The following is a 17,625-nucleotide window of genomic DNA, read 5'->3' on the forward strand; positions in this document are numbered from 1 at the left end:
TTTCATGGGCATGGCTTGCATTAATTTTCTTCACGTTGTTTTGCTCTCCCCTCCCCCCCCCTTTTTTTTTTTCCCCCTGAAGTCCACCCATCTGCTAGTTTGAGGATGTCCTCAGGTTCAGGAAAAAGATGTTACAGGAGTGACTTCTGACAGTCCATGGTTTTATGATCCCTTTGGATGGCCCCAGAAAGCTGGGGGCAAGGAAAGGCAGGGTCTGGTCATAAGCAGAAAGCACTGACAAGCTTCCAGCCTTAACAGCTTGTGTTTTTTTAAGGAGCATAGTGTGGGAAGGTGATACTGGCAACATCGCCTGTGATTTAGGGTTGCATGGCCAAATGTGAGGGGGACTGAAGGCTGCCTATGTGTGAAGACTATTGGCATGAAGTTCGGGAACTGTGCAGAGCTTCAGGCATGTCCCACCTTATGCAGACTCAGAGCAGCCTGAGGGCTGTGTCAAACCAGTCAGACTCAACTAAAAGGGGAACTGTTTAAAGGAGGTTCTCTATTTTCTCTTGTGACTCGTGGATGTTGTCTCTTGTTCACCCAGGCTCTGAGCCTATCGCCTTGCACTTAAATATAGCTTCCCCAGGTTTTCAAATCTGCTATTTTCCCAAAGGAATGTCTGTTCCTGGCATGTAGCCCTCCTTCTCATTATCAAACTGAAAGTCATTTCACTCTGAGTGGTGGTAGCTCCTAGTAGGTTACCAGCAGTTTAGATAATGCCAACTACCAGACCTCTCCTCTCTGCCTTCAGATCGAGGGCACTGTTGTTCATTTGATCCTGCCCTTTCTGATGCCCCGTGCCTCCTGTTTCTTTTATCACAACTCTTGCCATGATCCTGAAATATCTTGCCAAGTAGAGCGCAGGAGGAGGTTTGCTTTCCTTGGAGTCTGAGGCAGGTGGTACTGGGAATCACAGATGCGAGTGAGTGCAGAAAGGGTGGTGGTGCGGCATGAGACGCCTACGTGTAACCAGCTCTCATATGCCTAATTGTCACTGACAATGCCTCAGTGGATGTGCCAAAGCTGTCAAGATCAAGTGCTGGTTTTGCAAGTACTCCCCAACTTAGCCAAATAGTACACTTGCAGGGAAATTTTGTCAGGAAAATCTAAAGGATTAGGCTAAATAATATACATAAGTGACATTTAAAGACAGAAGCACAACATTTTCTTTAACTTCATAATTGCTAACTGGTATACATAGTGTAAAACAGAACTTTCACGTGGTTTTTTTTTATACGAACTTAATATGCTGTCTTTAAAAAAACTTGATTCTGTATGATTCTGCTCTCAAACAAGCTTCGCACTTGCATAATTTTTGAATGATTCAGAACTGCAATACATTTATACGTCTGTTACTCCAAGTGTGCCAAGGCTGATGGCTAATTTAGCTGTTGTCTCTTAGGTTCTGTTATTGTCGCTTCAGGTCAGAGATATCAAAGATCTGGTATTTTAAGCGATTTGGCACTTCTAGATAAAAACATTTTGTATTCCATGCATGTCCAGTCTCTAGATAAATAGGGAGGAATATGGTAAAACCTTGATATCTCTGGAGGGAGGATAGTTGGAATGTAATTTGTATAATTGTCTTGCATGGTAGTTGTGTGCATTTGTCAGCATACCTTTATTTTTGTTTTCTACTTGTTGTAAAGCCCTGTGCTTTCACCATTTTGACTGATTATATGAACATCTGAGGCACGCTGCTGTAACGATTCTGTCTAGATGCAATCACTTCCTAAGCTCTTCAGGCGGAGTCCCATCAGTGATTATAGCTTTTGGGGCTTTAAACTGAAGTTATTTTAACATGCAGTAACACTACTTGATAGTTTCCTCTGGGAATCCCACCCACTGTGTTAACTGCAAACAGCTATATGAAGAATGTGGTGCTCATGGCTCAAACACTTGTAATGCTGTCCCACCCAGGCTTACCTCAGTGTTAGACTTCTAATCTGCCAGCAAGATAAGCAATGGAACTATATGTTACTGTCCCTCTGATTTAAAGGTATTGCTTTCAACCAAGTTAGTATTTAACTTTCCTTATTTTAGTCTTAACAAAAATACAATCGTATAATTATAAAAAAGACAGGTTCAGTCAGCTGTTGTACAAAAGAAATGCATTGCTGATTTGCTCTGAATGGGTGGTATAGAATTCTATTAGTGCAATCAAATAAAATACAGATTGTGAAAGGATACATTTTTCTAAGTGAAGGAGAAAATTGGCTTACATTATGTGAAACATTAATGGCAATTTCACAAAATAAAATCTTACTGCTGCAGTTCTTCCTAGCTGCACTGTAATTTTAAACTAGAAACCATCCTGGAAATTCATCCTAGCATGGTAACAGGACTGGTTTTAAAAAGTATCAGTTCCATCACACATGTGCTTGGATTGCAAAATCCTGGAAATCTCCTTAGCTATCCCATCATAATAATGAAGGATTTTAAAAATTTGATTGTGATCTTTGGATAATTTGTTCTGTAATGCTTTCTCCCTCATTTCCTTACCACTACAGCTAGCATTTTGTACCAGATGCCATTCTGTCATGAAAGCAACTGCTTCCTGATTTTTTTTTTTTGTGCGTGAAAACTTTTCTACCTTTACCAAGTATCAGTTTGTTCAGTAATATCCATTTCATGTTTCTTCAGATCTTGCTCCTTTTCTAACATTAACCATCCCATTGAAATTACTGCCACAAATACCTTTATATACTTCATGCCCCAAATATTCCATTATTGGTTTTATTTAAATATGGTATGGTCCTTGTGTATGCCAGATGTGGTTAATGGAGATGTGTGACAGGGATTCAGTGGTGTCTTATTCACTTAATATCTCCCCCCTTTGGGGAGTCTGGCTGCATTTATATTGCTATGGAAAAAACTGGAAAAGCAGGCCGAGATAATTCTTTTGGTGGTAACTGGCCCCATTGCCTGCACATACATAAACAGAGAGAGGGAGAAGGCCTGTTCCAGTTCAGAGAAATAATAGGTATCAGCCTTCTTTGCAGAATTAGAGAGAAACCAGTGTGTGATAGAGAGGAAAAATGTGAGCTTGTTATCAGTTGATAATATTGCTATTTCTCTCTCCCCACATACAGCAATAACCAAATGGATGGAGACAGTGGCCCTTCCCCAGTTTGCAAGAGAACTTGTTCTCTTCTGGGTAGTCCAAGTGTTTGACAGCTCTATCTTGAAATTCAGGTGGAATGCTGGTGCCTAAATGTGGGTGCTACCTCAGATGCCTCAGGTGACTCAGATGCCATATGTCACCTCTTCTTGGATGGCTACAAAGGACTGGATACCAATGTGTATGTTACTAAATTGTTTTCCTGTGTCTGAAAATAATATGCAAAGATGAGCAGTTTGAGGTCACCATGACTGGTTTTGCCTAGATCCATTCATCCATGTGCTTTGGGCTCTTGTTCTCATCATACATCTTCCGTGGCACAGTTTTATGCTTGAGTATGTCTACTGGTGGTGAAAAGGGAAAATGCTTTTACTTTCTTTGCCTTTGGCATCAATCTCCTACTGCTCCTCTTATTACTGAAGCAGTTTGCTTTGGAGTCAGCAGTATTGGAGAAACAGACCTAGCAGGAACACACAAGTGAGAAAGGAAAGTGTCTGTTCATCTGGTAGCTACCCTCTGGCTCAGCCCTGTCACTGACAGCCCAGACAGAACTGTCTGGTTAGGTATCCACTTGGCCCTACAAGTTATTTTGTCTTTGGCTCTGCAAATCCAAAGTAATTTTGCTGTTCAGGAACAAAGTGGGTCACAAAGGCCATAAGAGGCAAATTTTGTCTGAAGGTATATTATGCACAGTGAAAGATGCACTCTGTGAACCTATTTTCCAGGCAAGATTAAATGAATCAGAAAGCAGGCCCTTTTGAGGATGCATTGCAACATAAGTTCTTTGACAAAATTCTTCCCCTAAAGCCCCAGGGCAACATGTGGGCCTCCCCAGACTAAACCTAAGAGCCTTCCTGTAAATGAAGAAGGAGCAGGACTCTAGAGGCAACCTAGACCTCTGTGAAAAGCCTCTTTGTGCCAGTCTGTGAGGGCTGGAAACTTCTTAGGCAGCAGAACTATGTATCCCGACAGGAATAACTCCTCCAGATGGTTTGTCTCTGTGATGGGAAAGCAAGTGGCTGGCTCTGCTGGTGGCTCTGAGATCCTGACCCTCACAGCTGAGGGAGGCTGGTAGTTTTACCTGGGCATCTGGCAAATGTAAAGCCTTACACAGCATTTGGGGCTCACTCTCCCTAACTGCTTTCTGCCTCTCTTGGTTGAGGGAGGTGGATGGTTTCCAGCTGAATCAGTTGATGGAAAATTCCTGCTAAGGAAGAAAAAGAAGAGGCTTAACTCTGGTAAAGATTCTAGTGATGAGCTGGATTCAAACCTAGTAAGGCCAGGGTGTGGGCTGGTGCCATTCCACTGTGTGTGTTGTCCTTTAGAGATGCAGAGATGCTTTTGGTGCTGTCAGGCCAGGGGCTGGTGAATCCTCAGTACTTCCTTGATTGTTCCCTTTTTACTGCACCAAGTGAAGCGCAGGAAAAAATCAGAGCTCAGCACAGAAACCAAGCTGACTACGGTTAGTGTTTGGAGAGGAGGCCCTGTAAGGGGAATACAGAGAGCATCTGAATTACTTCACCACCCACAGAAATGCTCTACAAATAAAGTTGTGTTGTTTAGTTATAAATTTCATGCTGGAATGGTGTAATCTTGAATATATATAGGGGAGAGTACCCCAAATTTTCTCTTGATTATTAGTGACAGCTTTGGCTGAATTTGAAAGTGTATCCTAAAGGTGAAGAGCAATCCTCAGATTAACGGGGTTTCTGGATCAGCCCTAAGACTTGTAGACTCCCTCAGGCACTGCTGAAAAGGCTTTGTTTTCCTTCATTTTTCATATTCATATTTGGTAACATTTCTTTCCCAGTGCTAGTGTTACTGTGCTTCTGTTTATTGGTTGCTCTTCCTAAAAACAAATCTAAGCTTAGGCTTTCGTGGGAAAGAGATGTGGAGTGAGGAAATGGAGGATGGCCATTTGGAAGATCTGTGGCATTTGATAGTGTTACAAATGAGGCCAACAGCTATATTAAGAAGAGGTATTCAAGCGGTTTATTTCTGGCAGAAATGGAGGAGTCCTAAGAGACCCTTACCTGCTTTGTTCTAAGGCTCAGGATGTTCTGCCTGCTGAGTTTCTCTCTCTGCCACATACTTCTGTGGGTGTCAGCAAAGGGTTTCATAACACACTTCTTTTTTCACTTTCTTGCTCTGAGATCCAGGTGTGGCTTTGCACTTTGCATCTTTATAAATAAATAATCAGTTTTCACGAATGAATCACCTATTGCTTGAGGTGGGCAGAATATTTTAATGGCATCTCAGTTAAGGATCATGACCTTTATGTGTCTGTTTTGTATTTTTGACCTGCTGTGGTTACACTTGATGTCCAAGGAAGTATAAAGAAGAAATGGGACAAAAGGTCTAGCTGACCTGCAATAGAGATAAAAGCATCCTGGTTGTTATTCATGACTCCTGGCGTAACTATAGAAGAGAGGAGTTGCATTTTCTGGCAGCTGAGGTGCTGGGCACTGCTAAAACACAGGACTGAAATGGCACAAAGCTTTTACTTGACAAAAAATAAAAACCCTACAAGGTAGGTAGTGGAGTACACGTAAACAGTGAAATGTTAGGACATTAAAAGATGCTTATGGGTCCAGAGGTCACCTGGTTTTCTAGCTGTATCCAATGGGGATCTCAGAGTTGTTCCTGTTCCCTTCAGACCTTGCCACAAACACAGCTGGAGGCAGTCTCACTTGCAGCACATTTACTTGGATATTTATCAGTGGGTGGTCTGAAGACACCTTGTAAAATACATCTCAGGATCTACTGTTTTGACAGCTCTGTCTGTATTGTATTAGGAACATAGAATTGAGGCTTCACTGATTTCTTTTTTTTTACAAAGAAGACTGCTTTGGGCTCAGCACCACTGGGAGATACCCAAGGTCTTGCTCTACTCTGTTTTGGAATGGGACCTTCAGGAGCAGTCATGCAACTCATTCCACACTTAAAATAGCAAAGCTTTTTCTGTGGAAAAGTACACTTTCCCAGTTCCCAAAGAAAGAAATACTACTGAATAGCACTGTGTGCATTTAAGTACCGCACATGCAAAAGGGAGAACACACTTCAAAGTACAAAAGGAATCATTTAAAGATTGTTTGAGAAAAATTTAATGAACCTAATGGATTTAACAGGAGTAAGAGCATCTCTCCTGGTCAGTGCCACTCCCTTTCCTTACATTCCTTGTGAGGACCATTTCTGGTCTAATGCTGAAAAAATACTGCCAGCTGGTAACTGCTACTTCTGGGCAAGGACACATGATTTTATATTTCATAATGAATGTTTCACAGGATTTGCTAAAATTAAGTTTCATTCGCAGCTAGCTTCTCCAGCTTGGCTTACTGTTGTCTTTTTTTTTTCGTGTTCATGGCATCATATTTCAGACTAGATTTAAACTCTGAATTTTATGGGGCTTGGGTAGAATTGTACTTTAAATATATATTGGTCCTTTTAACAGTTGTTGCAGCATTTGTCAGATGACATTCTCAGAGTTATAAAACATGCCTTCTGTCCTGGGCCAGACACAAGCTGTACAACTGAGGGACTTTGCTGCTCTGTGTTTACATACTGTCAAGCTCAACAGCACCTGATCCTGACTGAGTGAGTACTTTGGTACTCTGTGCTATAAATAATACTGTTGTCCTGTATCTGGTGAATGTTCTTAAGATGAATCCCTTAAGTGCTTGAAGCATAAGTGCTTGGATATTATGTTCCAATTATGTTATAGAGGCATAGTACAGAACATTTTTGCTCTCACATGATTGGAAACTTCTCTGGAAATGCTGGTAAGGCTTTATTTTCTGAAATGCAAAGTTCATCTACAAGTTCTTCCCCAGCAAGGAGAAACTTCATCTTTGCTCCCTTTTCAAAATCTTGGCTTCTGCGAGTCACTGCCAGTTAGATACATCAGTGATGTATGAAGGGTTTTTATCGCTCCATCATATTCTTCTGACTATAACTCCAAAAAAGGCTTTTTTAGAGTAGGAAAATCATTTCAATCATCTTTTCATTCAGTTTTGTGGTTTCTTTCTTCGTTTAAGTGATTAAGAACTTGGCAGGGCTGGGCTTCTTTTTTGGTTTGGAAGATAGCTTTGGTTTGGAACATCCCAAAATAAATGATGTCCAAAACTTTCCTCTTTGTTTGCTGTGATTTCAAAGTAATTTTCATGGCTTCGTTCAGGGCTGCCCAATAGAATAAAATGGAGCAATAATTACTGCTTGCAAAACTTCTAACACAGCAGTTATTTAACTAGCTGCAAAATAATTTAAGGAATCGGTAAATGTCTCTTAGAAAATTTCTCTTTCCCTTAAGAACTGTGTACTTTGAGCCAAATGTTTTTCCTTGAGCAGGGCACATAATTTCTGTGGCAGTCAGCAGCCACCACCCCACCATGCCAGATGTGGGAAGTGCAAGGGGACTGTTTGCAGTCCTGCCCTTCAAGATGTGAAGTTCAGCCCTATCAGCACTGCTGGGCATGCTGGGGGTTGTGCCTCCCCATCGCTTCGGGAAATTCTGGGGGCATTCAGGGTGGCCCTAGTGGGGTGGCCAAGATTTCCTGCTCATGCAGAGGAAATTCAATGAGAGGCACAGCCAGCACAATGCTGGCCAGCCAGCAGCATGGAGAGTGGAGCAGCTTGGTAAAGCAGCTGATCTCTGCCCCATGCCTTGCTGGGGGCAACCCCACTGGTGCCTGCTCCAGAAGAATCTTGGGAGAAGGGTGAGGGGCTTCTGCCAAGATTGTTTAAACCACAATCTAGAAGAGTTTTGACTGTGCATATTGCAATTAATGACTTCATTCAGGCTGAATTTTCATAAAATGAATGTGAAAATATGAAGTGGTGCAGAGTGAGGTGACCTAGGCAGTGCAGAGATCCAGAGACCCAGCTTTGTCAGATGCTGCACCTTGCACAGCATCTCCCTTTTTCATAGCCGTGGGCACAGAAAATGACACCACACAAAACAAACTCATTACTAAAGTCCTTGGTGGGTATAAAATTTTAATTATGTAACTTATGCTGTTGACTAAAAAGGGCTATTTATTTGCTCAGAATAAAAAAAATACATACAAGCTTGTTCAGATCTAATGTTATCATGGTGACTGACTGTTTATTTTAGTTAAGAGGCAAAATCCTTTTAACTTCAAGGAAGGAAAAACCCACTTAGTGGTAGTAATTAAAAGTTATTTAAGCTTTCAACACATTAACAAAACTCTACATGTTTTGGAAAAAGGAGGCTAATAGTAGTCTTGCAAGCCCATATGGAGTTAGTTGGACGTGAGACTTTCTAGAGGTCTGAAGGCAGACTCGTAGAGTCAGGTATGGCAAAACCTGGTCAAGCCTTCTCCTGTCCATAGGCTGCTCATCTGTGGTTGGGAGACTTCATGGTGTTGGCCAAAAATTGCTGTCTTGCACAGGCATTTTTTGTTGTTGATGGTTTTTTTTTTCCAATCCTCTGCTGCAATTAGTTACTTTGGGAGGGTAAATTGGTTATTATAATTGTTCATTAATACACTCTTATTTAATGTACTTTTAGAGGTTATATTCTTGGGAATGATGATAAATTAGGGTAGCTTCAATTAATGTCACTGCGGCTAAGGGATTGTCAGCATTTCTATTAATACAGTGCAATTTTCAGGGGTTTTATAATGAAGCTATAAAAATTGCTGAAACTTAAGATACAAGGTTCCAGTGTATTTTATGCACACAATATTCCCTTGAATCTGATCTAATCAATAGATGCATCAAATCTAATGAGATAAAAATAGAGTGGAGAGGATCTACTGAAGACACAGATCCTGACCTGTAGAAATGGAAGTAGACTAAAAGGAACATGCTGCTTACTCTTTAAGTTAAGCAGAAAGAGAAGGACACAGAAAGGTGAAGCAGCACAAGTCAGGTGGACCTGCTGCAGTGCAGACAACGGGGCTCTTGCATCCAGGCCTTTTGTATTTATTAGGATTGCTTGCTGCCCTCTGCCCCTGTCCATCCTTCTCCCTTCTGAATCTGGTGCTCCTTGATGCGTGGTTAACGCTGTGTGGCAAAATGGTTTTGAATTTCTTAAGATATGTTACAGTGCCTGCCACAACAGGGCTCTTCATTCTTGGAGGAGCTTGGAAGGAGCTTACACACACAGACAGCTGGGCTTAGAATGAAAATACTCAATCTAATGTTAAAATCAGGTCCCAAAGTAAGGGGCTGATTGTAGAACATGATGTCCCACCTTTAAAAAATATAACCCAGTGGAGACTGTGTGTTTGACTTTAAACCATTTTAAAAATGGTTTTAGGGCTGATATTGAATGTTTTAGTACCAGATAATTAGTTGAACAACAAAGCTAGATCTAAAGCACTTATGACTGCAAAAGGAAGGAAAAGGAACAACTAAAGATGTCTTCCCAGTACACTAAAGCCTTTCAAAAGCGTACTGCCAAAGGACTTTTAGATAAAACTGGTCCAAGCTTTTAGAAATACTTGATAATTTTCCTCAGAAAATTATTGTTTGTTTCCTCAGAAAAGAAACATACAAAGAGAGAATGCTTATTTATATGTCTTTTTCTATATTTTGTCCTCAGGTAAGAGATAATGAAAATAGTAGGGGACTTGTACTAACTGGTTAGTGCAGTATGTCAGCACTGAAGCATGAAGGAGCTGCTGTTTGAATTTAGATGCAAATTCTGCAGGAAAAAAATGCCTACTGAGTAACAGCCTGTCCGATCAGTTAACTGAGAGTGACAATATGACAGGCTATGCAGAAAGGGACAGTAAAGATACTTTACTCTCAAGGCAATCCATTTGGTATCCCATATCTTCTTGAATGTGGAGTGGTTTTCTGAAATCATGTCAAAACATTGATGAATGGGCACATGCATTATTATAGCAGTCGTTCTCAAGGTAATGAGCTTCATGAAAATCCTGGTTATATTGTAATCTTATCAATTATGAGTGCATTCTAAAAATAGAAATGCTAAGAAGAAATAAAAGACAAGGAGACAAAGTAAGATGAGCTCAGAAGCTCACAACGGCTTTGTTTTCACACACTAAGGAATTAAGTATTTATTTACTTTGGTCAAAGTTCAAGGACTCCACATCTTCTCAGCCCATTTCTCCGCGGTTTCTTTTTCTGTATTCTCCTTGTCTTTCCTTTTCAGTGATGTCTAAAGGCTTTACGGACTTTTCCTTTCTTTTACTAATGTATTCTGCATTATACAAAAAGGCAAACTGTGCCACACAATGCTATTATTGGTCTGCACCAACAAAGATATTTTTAGGGGAGTGTAAGTTTTAGAAATATAACCCAGTGGAGACTGTGTGTTTGACTTTAAAATTGTGCTAGTCATTACTTTCTAATTCTGCCAATCACTGGAATATAAAATTAGAGACCTAAAGCATAAATATGTACAGCATACTAAAGATTAGAGTGCTTTTTTTTGTTGTGGGGTTTTTTTTTTTTTTGCTTTTTTTGCTTTTTGCTTTTTTTTTTTTTTTTTTTCTTCCCTGATGGAAGTGTGCCTGAAGAGCCAGATATTAAAATTATAGCCCTTGCATTGAGAAGCCTACAGTCTAAATAACTAGCTTGGGAAACTCTGTCTTTGATCAGCAGCTGAGTGAGGATGGCTCTGGAGAAAAGCATGTTTGAAACACACCAGGAAAAAAATTCTCTTGCTTCCCTGAGGTAGTGTTCAGTCTCGTTATTCTATTACCCTTCTGCTGGTGTTCCACAGTTCAAAGAAGGTAATGATGCCACTTCTGTCTAAAACAGAAAAAAAAAAAAAAAAAAAAAAAAAAAAAGAGGGAAAAGAGAGAAAAAGGAAATGCTGTGAGGTTAAACTGACATGTGTTTCTTTTTGAGAAATAATTTGTAGGTGCTTTCAGAACAAGACACGTGGACTTACACACGGAGGTTTGAAATGGGCTATACCAGCTCTCTGCTCCTGCTTAGCAGCTTGACTGCAGCTTTCAGTGATCAAAGTTATTGCTACCTGATAGCGGTCTTGGGTAACATATGTGAAATGACTGATCCCCCTCAGCAGCCAACAAAAGAAAGGCCTTTCTTCCACTTAGCATTTCCTTGCATTGGGCAAGGCAATAGGGCACTTTGAGATCCCTGGGCTCCACACCCCTGAGAGATACCCAGCAGTAGGAAATCAGTTTTCATCTGTGCTCACCCTTGAGAAGGGGCTGGGTTAGACGGGTCAGAATGTCTCTCATCCTCTTTGAGGAAGACCTGTACAAAAAAGCAGCCAGGTTACATCTGGGTTCTGGGCTTCCAGTATTTGGGTGCCAGTCACTAGGCAATGAGATGAGAGGGAATGCACAGGATGGGGCAGGGAAGTAGTCTGTTCAGCCAAGAGCAGCAAGGCAGAAGGCAAGGAACAAGTGGTGCTGCTCTAACCACAAACATTATGTTTCTCATACAGGTTTATCAGTATAATATAAACAAAAAGGCAGGAACACAGACCATAGCTTTCCAACAGGGCCAGCCTACTGCTTGGCACTGCCTTACAGTTACTGACAGGGATCGAATATTGGTGGTTTTGCAGTATTTGTCATCCAAGATTGGCAATTCTCAACAGGTTAACAACTTCAGTCATCACAACACTTAAGGGATGCACTTTATTATTAACTATTTCCACAAAAGAACTATTATGAATTCACATAGCAGTTTAGATTAAGCACATCAAGGATGAGTTAACTAATTTGCATCAAATCACCCAGGAAATCTACTAAATGATCAGAACAAGGCATCTTTGTATCACACTTTGAAGAAGCCCTCCATCCTGGAATGCAGAACAGGAAGTCCCAGTCCCTGTTATACACGTGCTGCACAGATCAAAGGCTGAGGAGAAAATGTTAAATGCAGCTAGAATTATGGTAATAATAATTTGCAGGTACCTTGTTTTGTTTGTTTGAGGTCTCTCTTTTTTTCCTTGAGGGAAATTGTAAAGTATGGGCAAATATCAAAGCTAGCTGAGGCTAAAATACACATAATCATTGTTTATCATTGTTACCTGTAGTGCCTAGTAAACACACAAGCTGTACACAGGTAAGAAAAAAAGACTTTTGAAGGCAAATAATTTCATCACTACATCTGGGTATACAAAATGAAAGTTTTGCCAGACCTCCTTTCTCCTAGGTAATAAATTCTGCACCTCATTTTCTGTGGACTGCTGGCCGGTATCTGGTTTTGTCCTGAGGTACTCGGTGCTGGGGATGCACACAACCTTGAAAAAACATTTTGGACCGTCGGGTTGAGGCCTGAGAGGTTACAGTCAGGAACTACTCAGCTACCGTGTCTCTCCGATATCACTGAAACTTCAGCCTAACGCTTACCAAGATAAATTCCGCCCGGGAGTTCAGCAGCCTTGCTGCACAGGTGAATGAGGATCACTTGCCTGAACAGATATCAGTATGTTCATTCCCAGACTGCAAATGTGGCAATAAATTAATTAGCATGAGCTAAATATTTTACTAACATATATGCTCTGTGCATACATAAAACATGACGGCAGACACCCAGAGCCCAGCGCAGCACATTTTTACTGCTCCGTCCCCTTCCTTTGCCGCTCAGCTGAAGCCACCCGCCGCCTCGGGCTGCCCAGCGGCTCGGGGCGGTCCGGGCCAAACCAGACGACTTTCGGGACAGCGATTTCGTGATGCTCGGCGTGCAAGCCTCGTAAACGCCCCTCAAATTTTGTCTTACGCCCTTCTCGTGACTTCGGTATGAGGGGGGAGCGACAGGGGCGAGAGAGACGCGATGCGCGGCGATGCCCTCCCTGCCATACCGGCCCCTGCCTACCCCGTGTTTCGCCTCCGCTTACCGGGCGCGGGGGGGAGGGAAAGCGGGCAGGAAGGGGATGCAGGCGCGCACAGGTGAGCCCGGGAAGGCCCCGAGGGGAGGAGCAAGGAGCGGACCGGCGCTGGCCAAACCGGGGCTGCTCCCCAGCCCTCCCAGAGCCGGACCCATCGCCCTCCGGGCGGGGCCCTCAGGAACGCGGGCCGGGGCGGGGCTGGGAATCGCTCCGTCCCCTCCGCCCCGCCCAGGGCCCGCGGCGGGAGCAGCCCCGCCCCGCTCGCTCCCCCTCCCCGATGAAGGTCTCGTACGAGCGCCGTGGCTCCCCCGCACAAAGGAGGCGCCGGGGGCTGGGAGGAGCCGCCGCGGGGCCGGGCTAGGAGAGGAGGAGGAGGCTGTGGAGGAGGCAGGGCGGGGCGGGAGCGTCTCGCACAGAAAGTTGTGGGCCCGCCAGCGGCAGCGTACGGGGGACGGGGCGTGGGGAGGAGCCGGGGCGGGACAGGCCGTGGGGAAGCGGGTCCGCCTCCCGCCGCCGTGTCCGAGAGGTGAGTGGCGGTGTATGCTGTCGGTGCGGGGGCTGCTTCGCGGGGGGGGACGGCGGAGGGCGTGGGGAGGAAAGTTTGTTCCCCGGTTTCGGGCCGGTAACGGCGGGGTGCAAAGCCCGCGGTTCGGCGCACCTGCGGGTGGGGTGGGAGTGCCGGTGTGGGGCGGCGGGGGAGCGGGCGGGACGGGGCGGCCGCCGGTAGCCGGGGCGAGGGGCGGCCCCGCCGCGGGGTGCCCGCGGGCTGGCGGCGCCGCTGCGGCCGCTCACCCTGCGGGGAGGAGTTGCTGGCCCGCCCGACCGCCCGCCGGGTCAAAATTCCCTCCGGGGGAGCGGGGGCGATGGCGATGGAGGCCGGGCGGGGAGCTTCCCGGGGCCCGTCCCGCAGAGCTCAGTTTCCCCCGCTCTGGAGTGAGGCTTCGTGGCTTCTCCCACATGCAGCTCTCACTCCCGAGCTGTCCGGAGGTGTTTGCCGTCCCTCATCCCTGTTGCAGCGGACATATATGCCCGTCGGGAGCGGGGGGGGGCCCCTGTTTTAGTAGCCCTCTTCAGCGAGGATATCTCGTTTGATGCCAGCTGGGTAAAAGGCAGTGGCCGTGTCGCCGTGTCCTGCCCCTCCGGAGTGGGCGAGGCACCCTGTCGCCCAGGCTTGGCTGAAGCTTCACTTTCGTGGCTAGGCATTAACCTGGCCAGCAGCACCCCTTGGCGCCATCTCACTTTTAAAATCCCATAAGGTGTCCGTCGCTTGGTAGGGGTACAGGGCCACCCGTGGCCATGACCGGCCGCCCCGGGGCCAACAAGCCTGTTCCTCACGTGTGAAGTCACTCCCGGTGCAGTCCGTGGGGTTCACAGTGCCTCTCTGCTCCCTGTGTCCCGCTGTAGGTGCTGGTACTGAGCCGAGGCACTCCATGGTTACACTCTCCTCAGGCGTTTAGGCTGCATCCTCAGCGTTCCCCAGCCTGCAAGCATGGCCCATGTCTCCGACCAGGAGGAAGGACCTGGTGGAGGACAAGGCGAGTTCAGTGACATCATTAAGTCCAGATCAGGTAAGCTGCTGAAAGAAAAGAGCAATTTCCCATTTTCTCCTCTGCGCCTATCGTCTGACATCAGCTTGAATTTTATTTTTTTTTTTTTTTTTTTTTTTTGGCTGTATCTTGGTAGTATGGCAAGCGATTCAGGCTGTTGGTGCAGCTGTCCTACCATTAAGTAATAGTAATTGTTGATTGCTGGGGTTTTTTTGACAGTCAGTTTATTTGGAATCCACCTCCTGTGTTATAATTACCTCTGCTTTTGTAAATAACCATGTGCTTAAAGTGCTCTTATGCAACCCAGTGTTGGCAACTTTTTTTGTTTATTCTTAGACACTGAAAATTGAAACTGTGGCCACAATACTATACCTCCTAAAAGTACATCATAAATTAATGTGCTTCCTCCTTAATGTAAAACAGTTGTGTAAGGCTACTTGCTCAGGCATTTCCTCTAGCAAAGCGTTCATGTAACAAACCTGAAGGTTATTGTAAAAACATGGAGTTTTCTTGGTTATTGTGTATTTGAGTCTTCTGATGAATGCTGGGGTGAGTAAGGAGGTAAGCCTCATTGTAGCAGGGGGAGACTGAAGTCTTTGGAGGAGCAGAAGTGAGTTGTTTATACCTTAATAAAAATTTGTGCTGGGTGCTCACTTGTTTAGCCTCAAAGCCTGTCTTTTCTTTCAAATGTGTAACTTCTGTTAAAAAAATTTCCTCTGTATCTTACAGGGTGTTTTTAAATGTTCCCTACATTAAAAGCTATAGATATCTGGTTGTTTTTGGCTTGATATCTCAGATTACATAGGATGTGAGTCTGAATTGGAATCTCACTGGTGAAGTGCTTTTTAGACCTTTTTCTGAGGAATGACACCTTTGGTGTAGGCAGTCTTCCTCTTGACTTCTGGAAGTGCAGTTTATGAAACAGAAATGCTTGTGGTGTTCCATCTCTGATCCCTTAGTGCTGGTTTACATTTTCTGCTGTTTTGTTTTTGTTTTTTTGGAAACATTTGGACAAAACTTTGCAGTGGTAAATGTGCAGTCAGCACTTCTCGGCTTTGAGTTTGGTGATGTCTTGCAGACAGTTTGCATGCGTATATGTGTGCAAGCACTACAGTTCTATAGGATGTCGGAGGAAACACAGCTGTATTTAAGATCTTCCTTGGATGAACAAGCTGTACAGTAAGTTCTATTGTTTTGGTTAGGGTGGGTGATTGTAAACTTCCTAATATAACTGCTTTAACTTTTTCTCTGTTAATGCAAAAATTATGTATATTCTAATATTCATAAAGCTAAGAGATGTGTACATTGAATTAAAAATAGTGAAAATTGATCTTAAATAATTAAACTTTTCTAAATAATACACTGGTTTGGATTTGGATGTGTGAGTTAATTACTGTATTACATAGCTTGCACCTGAACTATTCACTAGAAGTAGACCTGCAAGAGGGATTTCTTAATGAAAGGGCTGAATGTTTCTGAAGTACAGGTGGTGGCAAATTAAAGGCTTGCTGTCAGGAGAGGGGAAATAAGCTATAATAAGCAATGCTTCCATTTTTCCTAGATACCTGTAACAGGAAATGCTAATTTTGATAGTTAGAAAGGCAAACTGAGTTGTTTGTAGTTGGGTAGATTTCTCCAGCACAGGGTGTTCTTCAGAGTGTGACTGAAGTGCAGTAGAAGTATTACCTTTATAACTTCCTAGTATTTAGGGTAGTTTGCAGTCTGCTTAGGTTTTGAGACTACAGAGAGCAGAACTTGCCAAGGTTTGCCATCTTCACTTTCCCTTCTTTTGCAGTAGAAAAGGAGCTGTTACTTTGTTTCTTGCTGCTTTGTAAGTTTATTACCTGTGATATGGGCAATCTCTACTACTTTGATTAGAGATAGCATGTTAATATTTTCACCCTGGGTAAATAAAGTAAAATAAAAATAAAAAGCTTGCTTCTAGTAGGTGAAAAAATAATTTAATAATAAGGTCATAGTATTTTAAATGCACATTATACATATGCATTTTTAAAAGTAAGAATACTGGAAACAGCTCTTGTAAAAGAGAGAAATGTGTAATATACCATGGAAAGATATCTCATTTTGTACTCTCCTTGGCAATTGTCAATTTTTCAACATACTTTATCTTTTTGGAACAGGTCACCAAACTGTCAGGATATCATGGTTATTTAAAAGCATTCATCTTCTAAAAGTGATGGTTAAGATATATGGCTAAATCTGGTATTTTTGTTATAACTTGGAAAAAAAAGATTATTTGGAATGCAAGAGTCTTTTGGAGGTCATCACTTAAAGAGGTTACTGGTAAAAATGTTTCTAAATACTGGGATACAAATGTAAACTTTAGTCCTCAGTGGCCTCTCAAACTGAGTATATCCTCTTTTTGTGGACATTGCTTATTTCATTATCTTGCTTTGGAAAAGCAGTAAGCAGCTAGAAAACCATAAAGGTGGCACTGTTAACGCTTTGATTGGTTATTGAAAACTTGAGCTTTATGAGACTGTCATGACATGCGTTAAGTTTTATTGCTGCTTGGGCCTGTGTGGTGTCCATCTATGCCTGTTTTTATGAGCAGAGCTAGCTGTGTAGTTCTTATTAATAACTTGTTATTGGGGGCCTATTGGCAGACCATGTGAAGGATAGAGGGCAGCAATTGACATAAACTGATGGCAGGTTGTTTTATTTTTTGCTTGTGTGAAAAAAAAAAAAGAAATGTGTGTCATAGGATTTAATGGGTGGGAAAAGTTAATTTTGTAAGTATCTTAATTCATCCTTTGGGGAATATGAATTGAGAGGATGAAGGATAAAACACTTGGAGTGGAGATCCTTGCATGTTATTGGTTCTGTTGAAAATACTTTTTCCTTCAGCGATCAGTGAGAAAACTTTGTTTGCTATATGCTGTAGCTGCTGTAAGCCATAAATGCTTGGTTATTCAAAGCAAAAGGGTTGTTTTTTCCCCAGTAATGTCACTTGTGTTACTTACAATACTAAAAAAGGAGAGGCTTCTTTCTCTCATCAATTATTTTTTATTATATTCTCTTTTGGATGTGGCTCTTCTGTGATTAGGTAGTTTGCTAGTAGCTAGAAGTTACTTTCAAAGATAGATCTTTTTTGCTTAGAATAATATGCTAGTGACCAAAGCAGCCTTTAT

General features: G+C 43.0%; 1 protein-coding gene across 2 annotated transcripts in view; it reads left to right on the plus strand.

Annotated features, from left to right (window-relative positions):
* The first annotated feature begins 13,368 nt into the window (after positions 1-13,368).
* Positions 13,369-17,625, plus strand: part of UTRN (utrophin) — a 345,394-nt gene continuing 341,137 nt past the window's right edge. Inside the window, exons 1-2 of one of the 2 annotated variants that reach the window (XM_071740500.1) lie at positions 13,369-13,452; positions 14,331-14,494. In XM_071740500.1, the coding sequence (XP_071596601.1) occupies positions 14,416-14,494 (79 nt within the window). In that variant the 5' untranslated portion in view covers positions 13,369-13,452; positions 14,331-14,415. Of the gene's footprint in view, positions 13,549-14,330; positions 14,495-17,625 lie in introns of both variants that reach the window. The other variant, XM_071740501.1, reaches the window with a different exon arrangement.

Source organism: Heliangelus exortis, chromosome 3 (assembly GCF_036169615.1).
Source record: "Heliangelus exortis chromosome 3, bHelExo1.hap1, whole genome shotgun sequence".
Lineage (NCBI taxonomy): Eukaryota > Metazoa > Chordata > Aves > Apodiformes > Trochilidae > Heliangelus > Heliangelus exortis.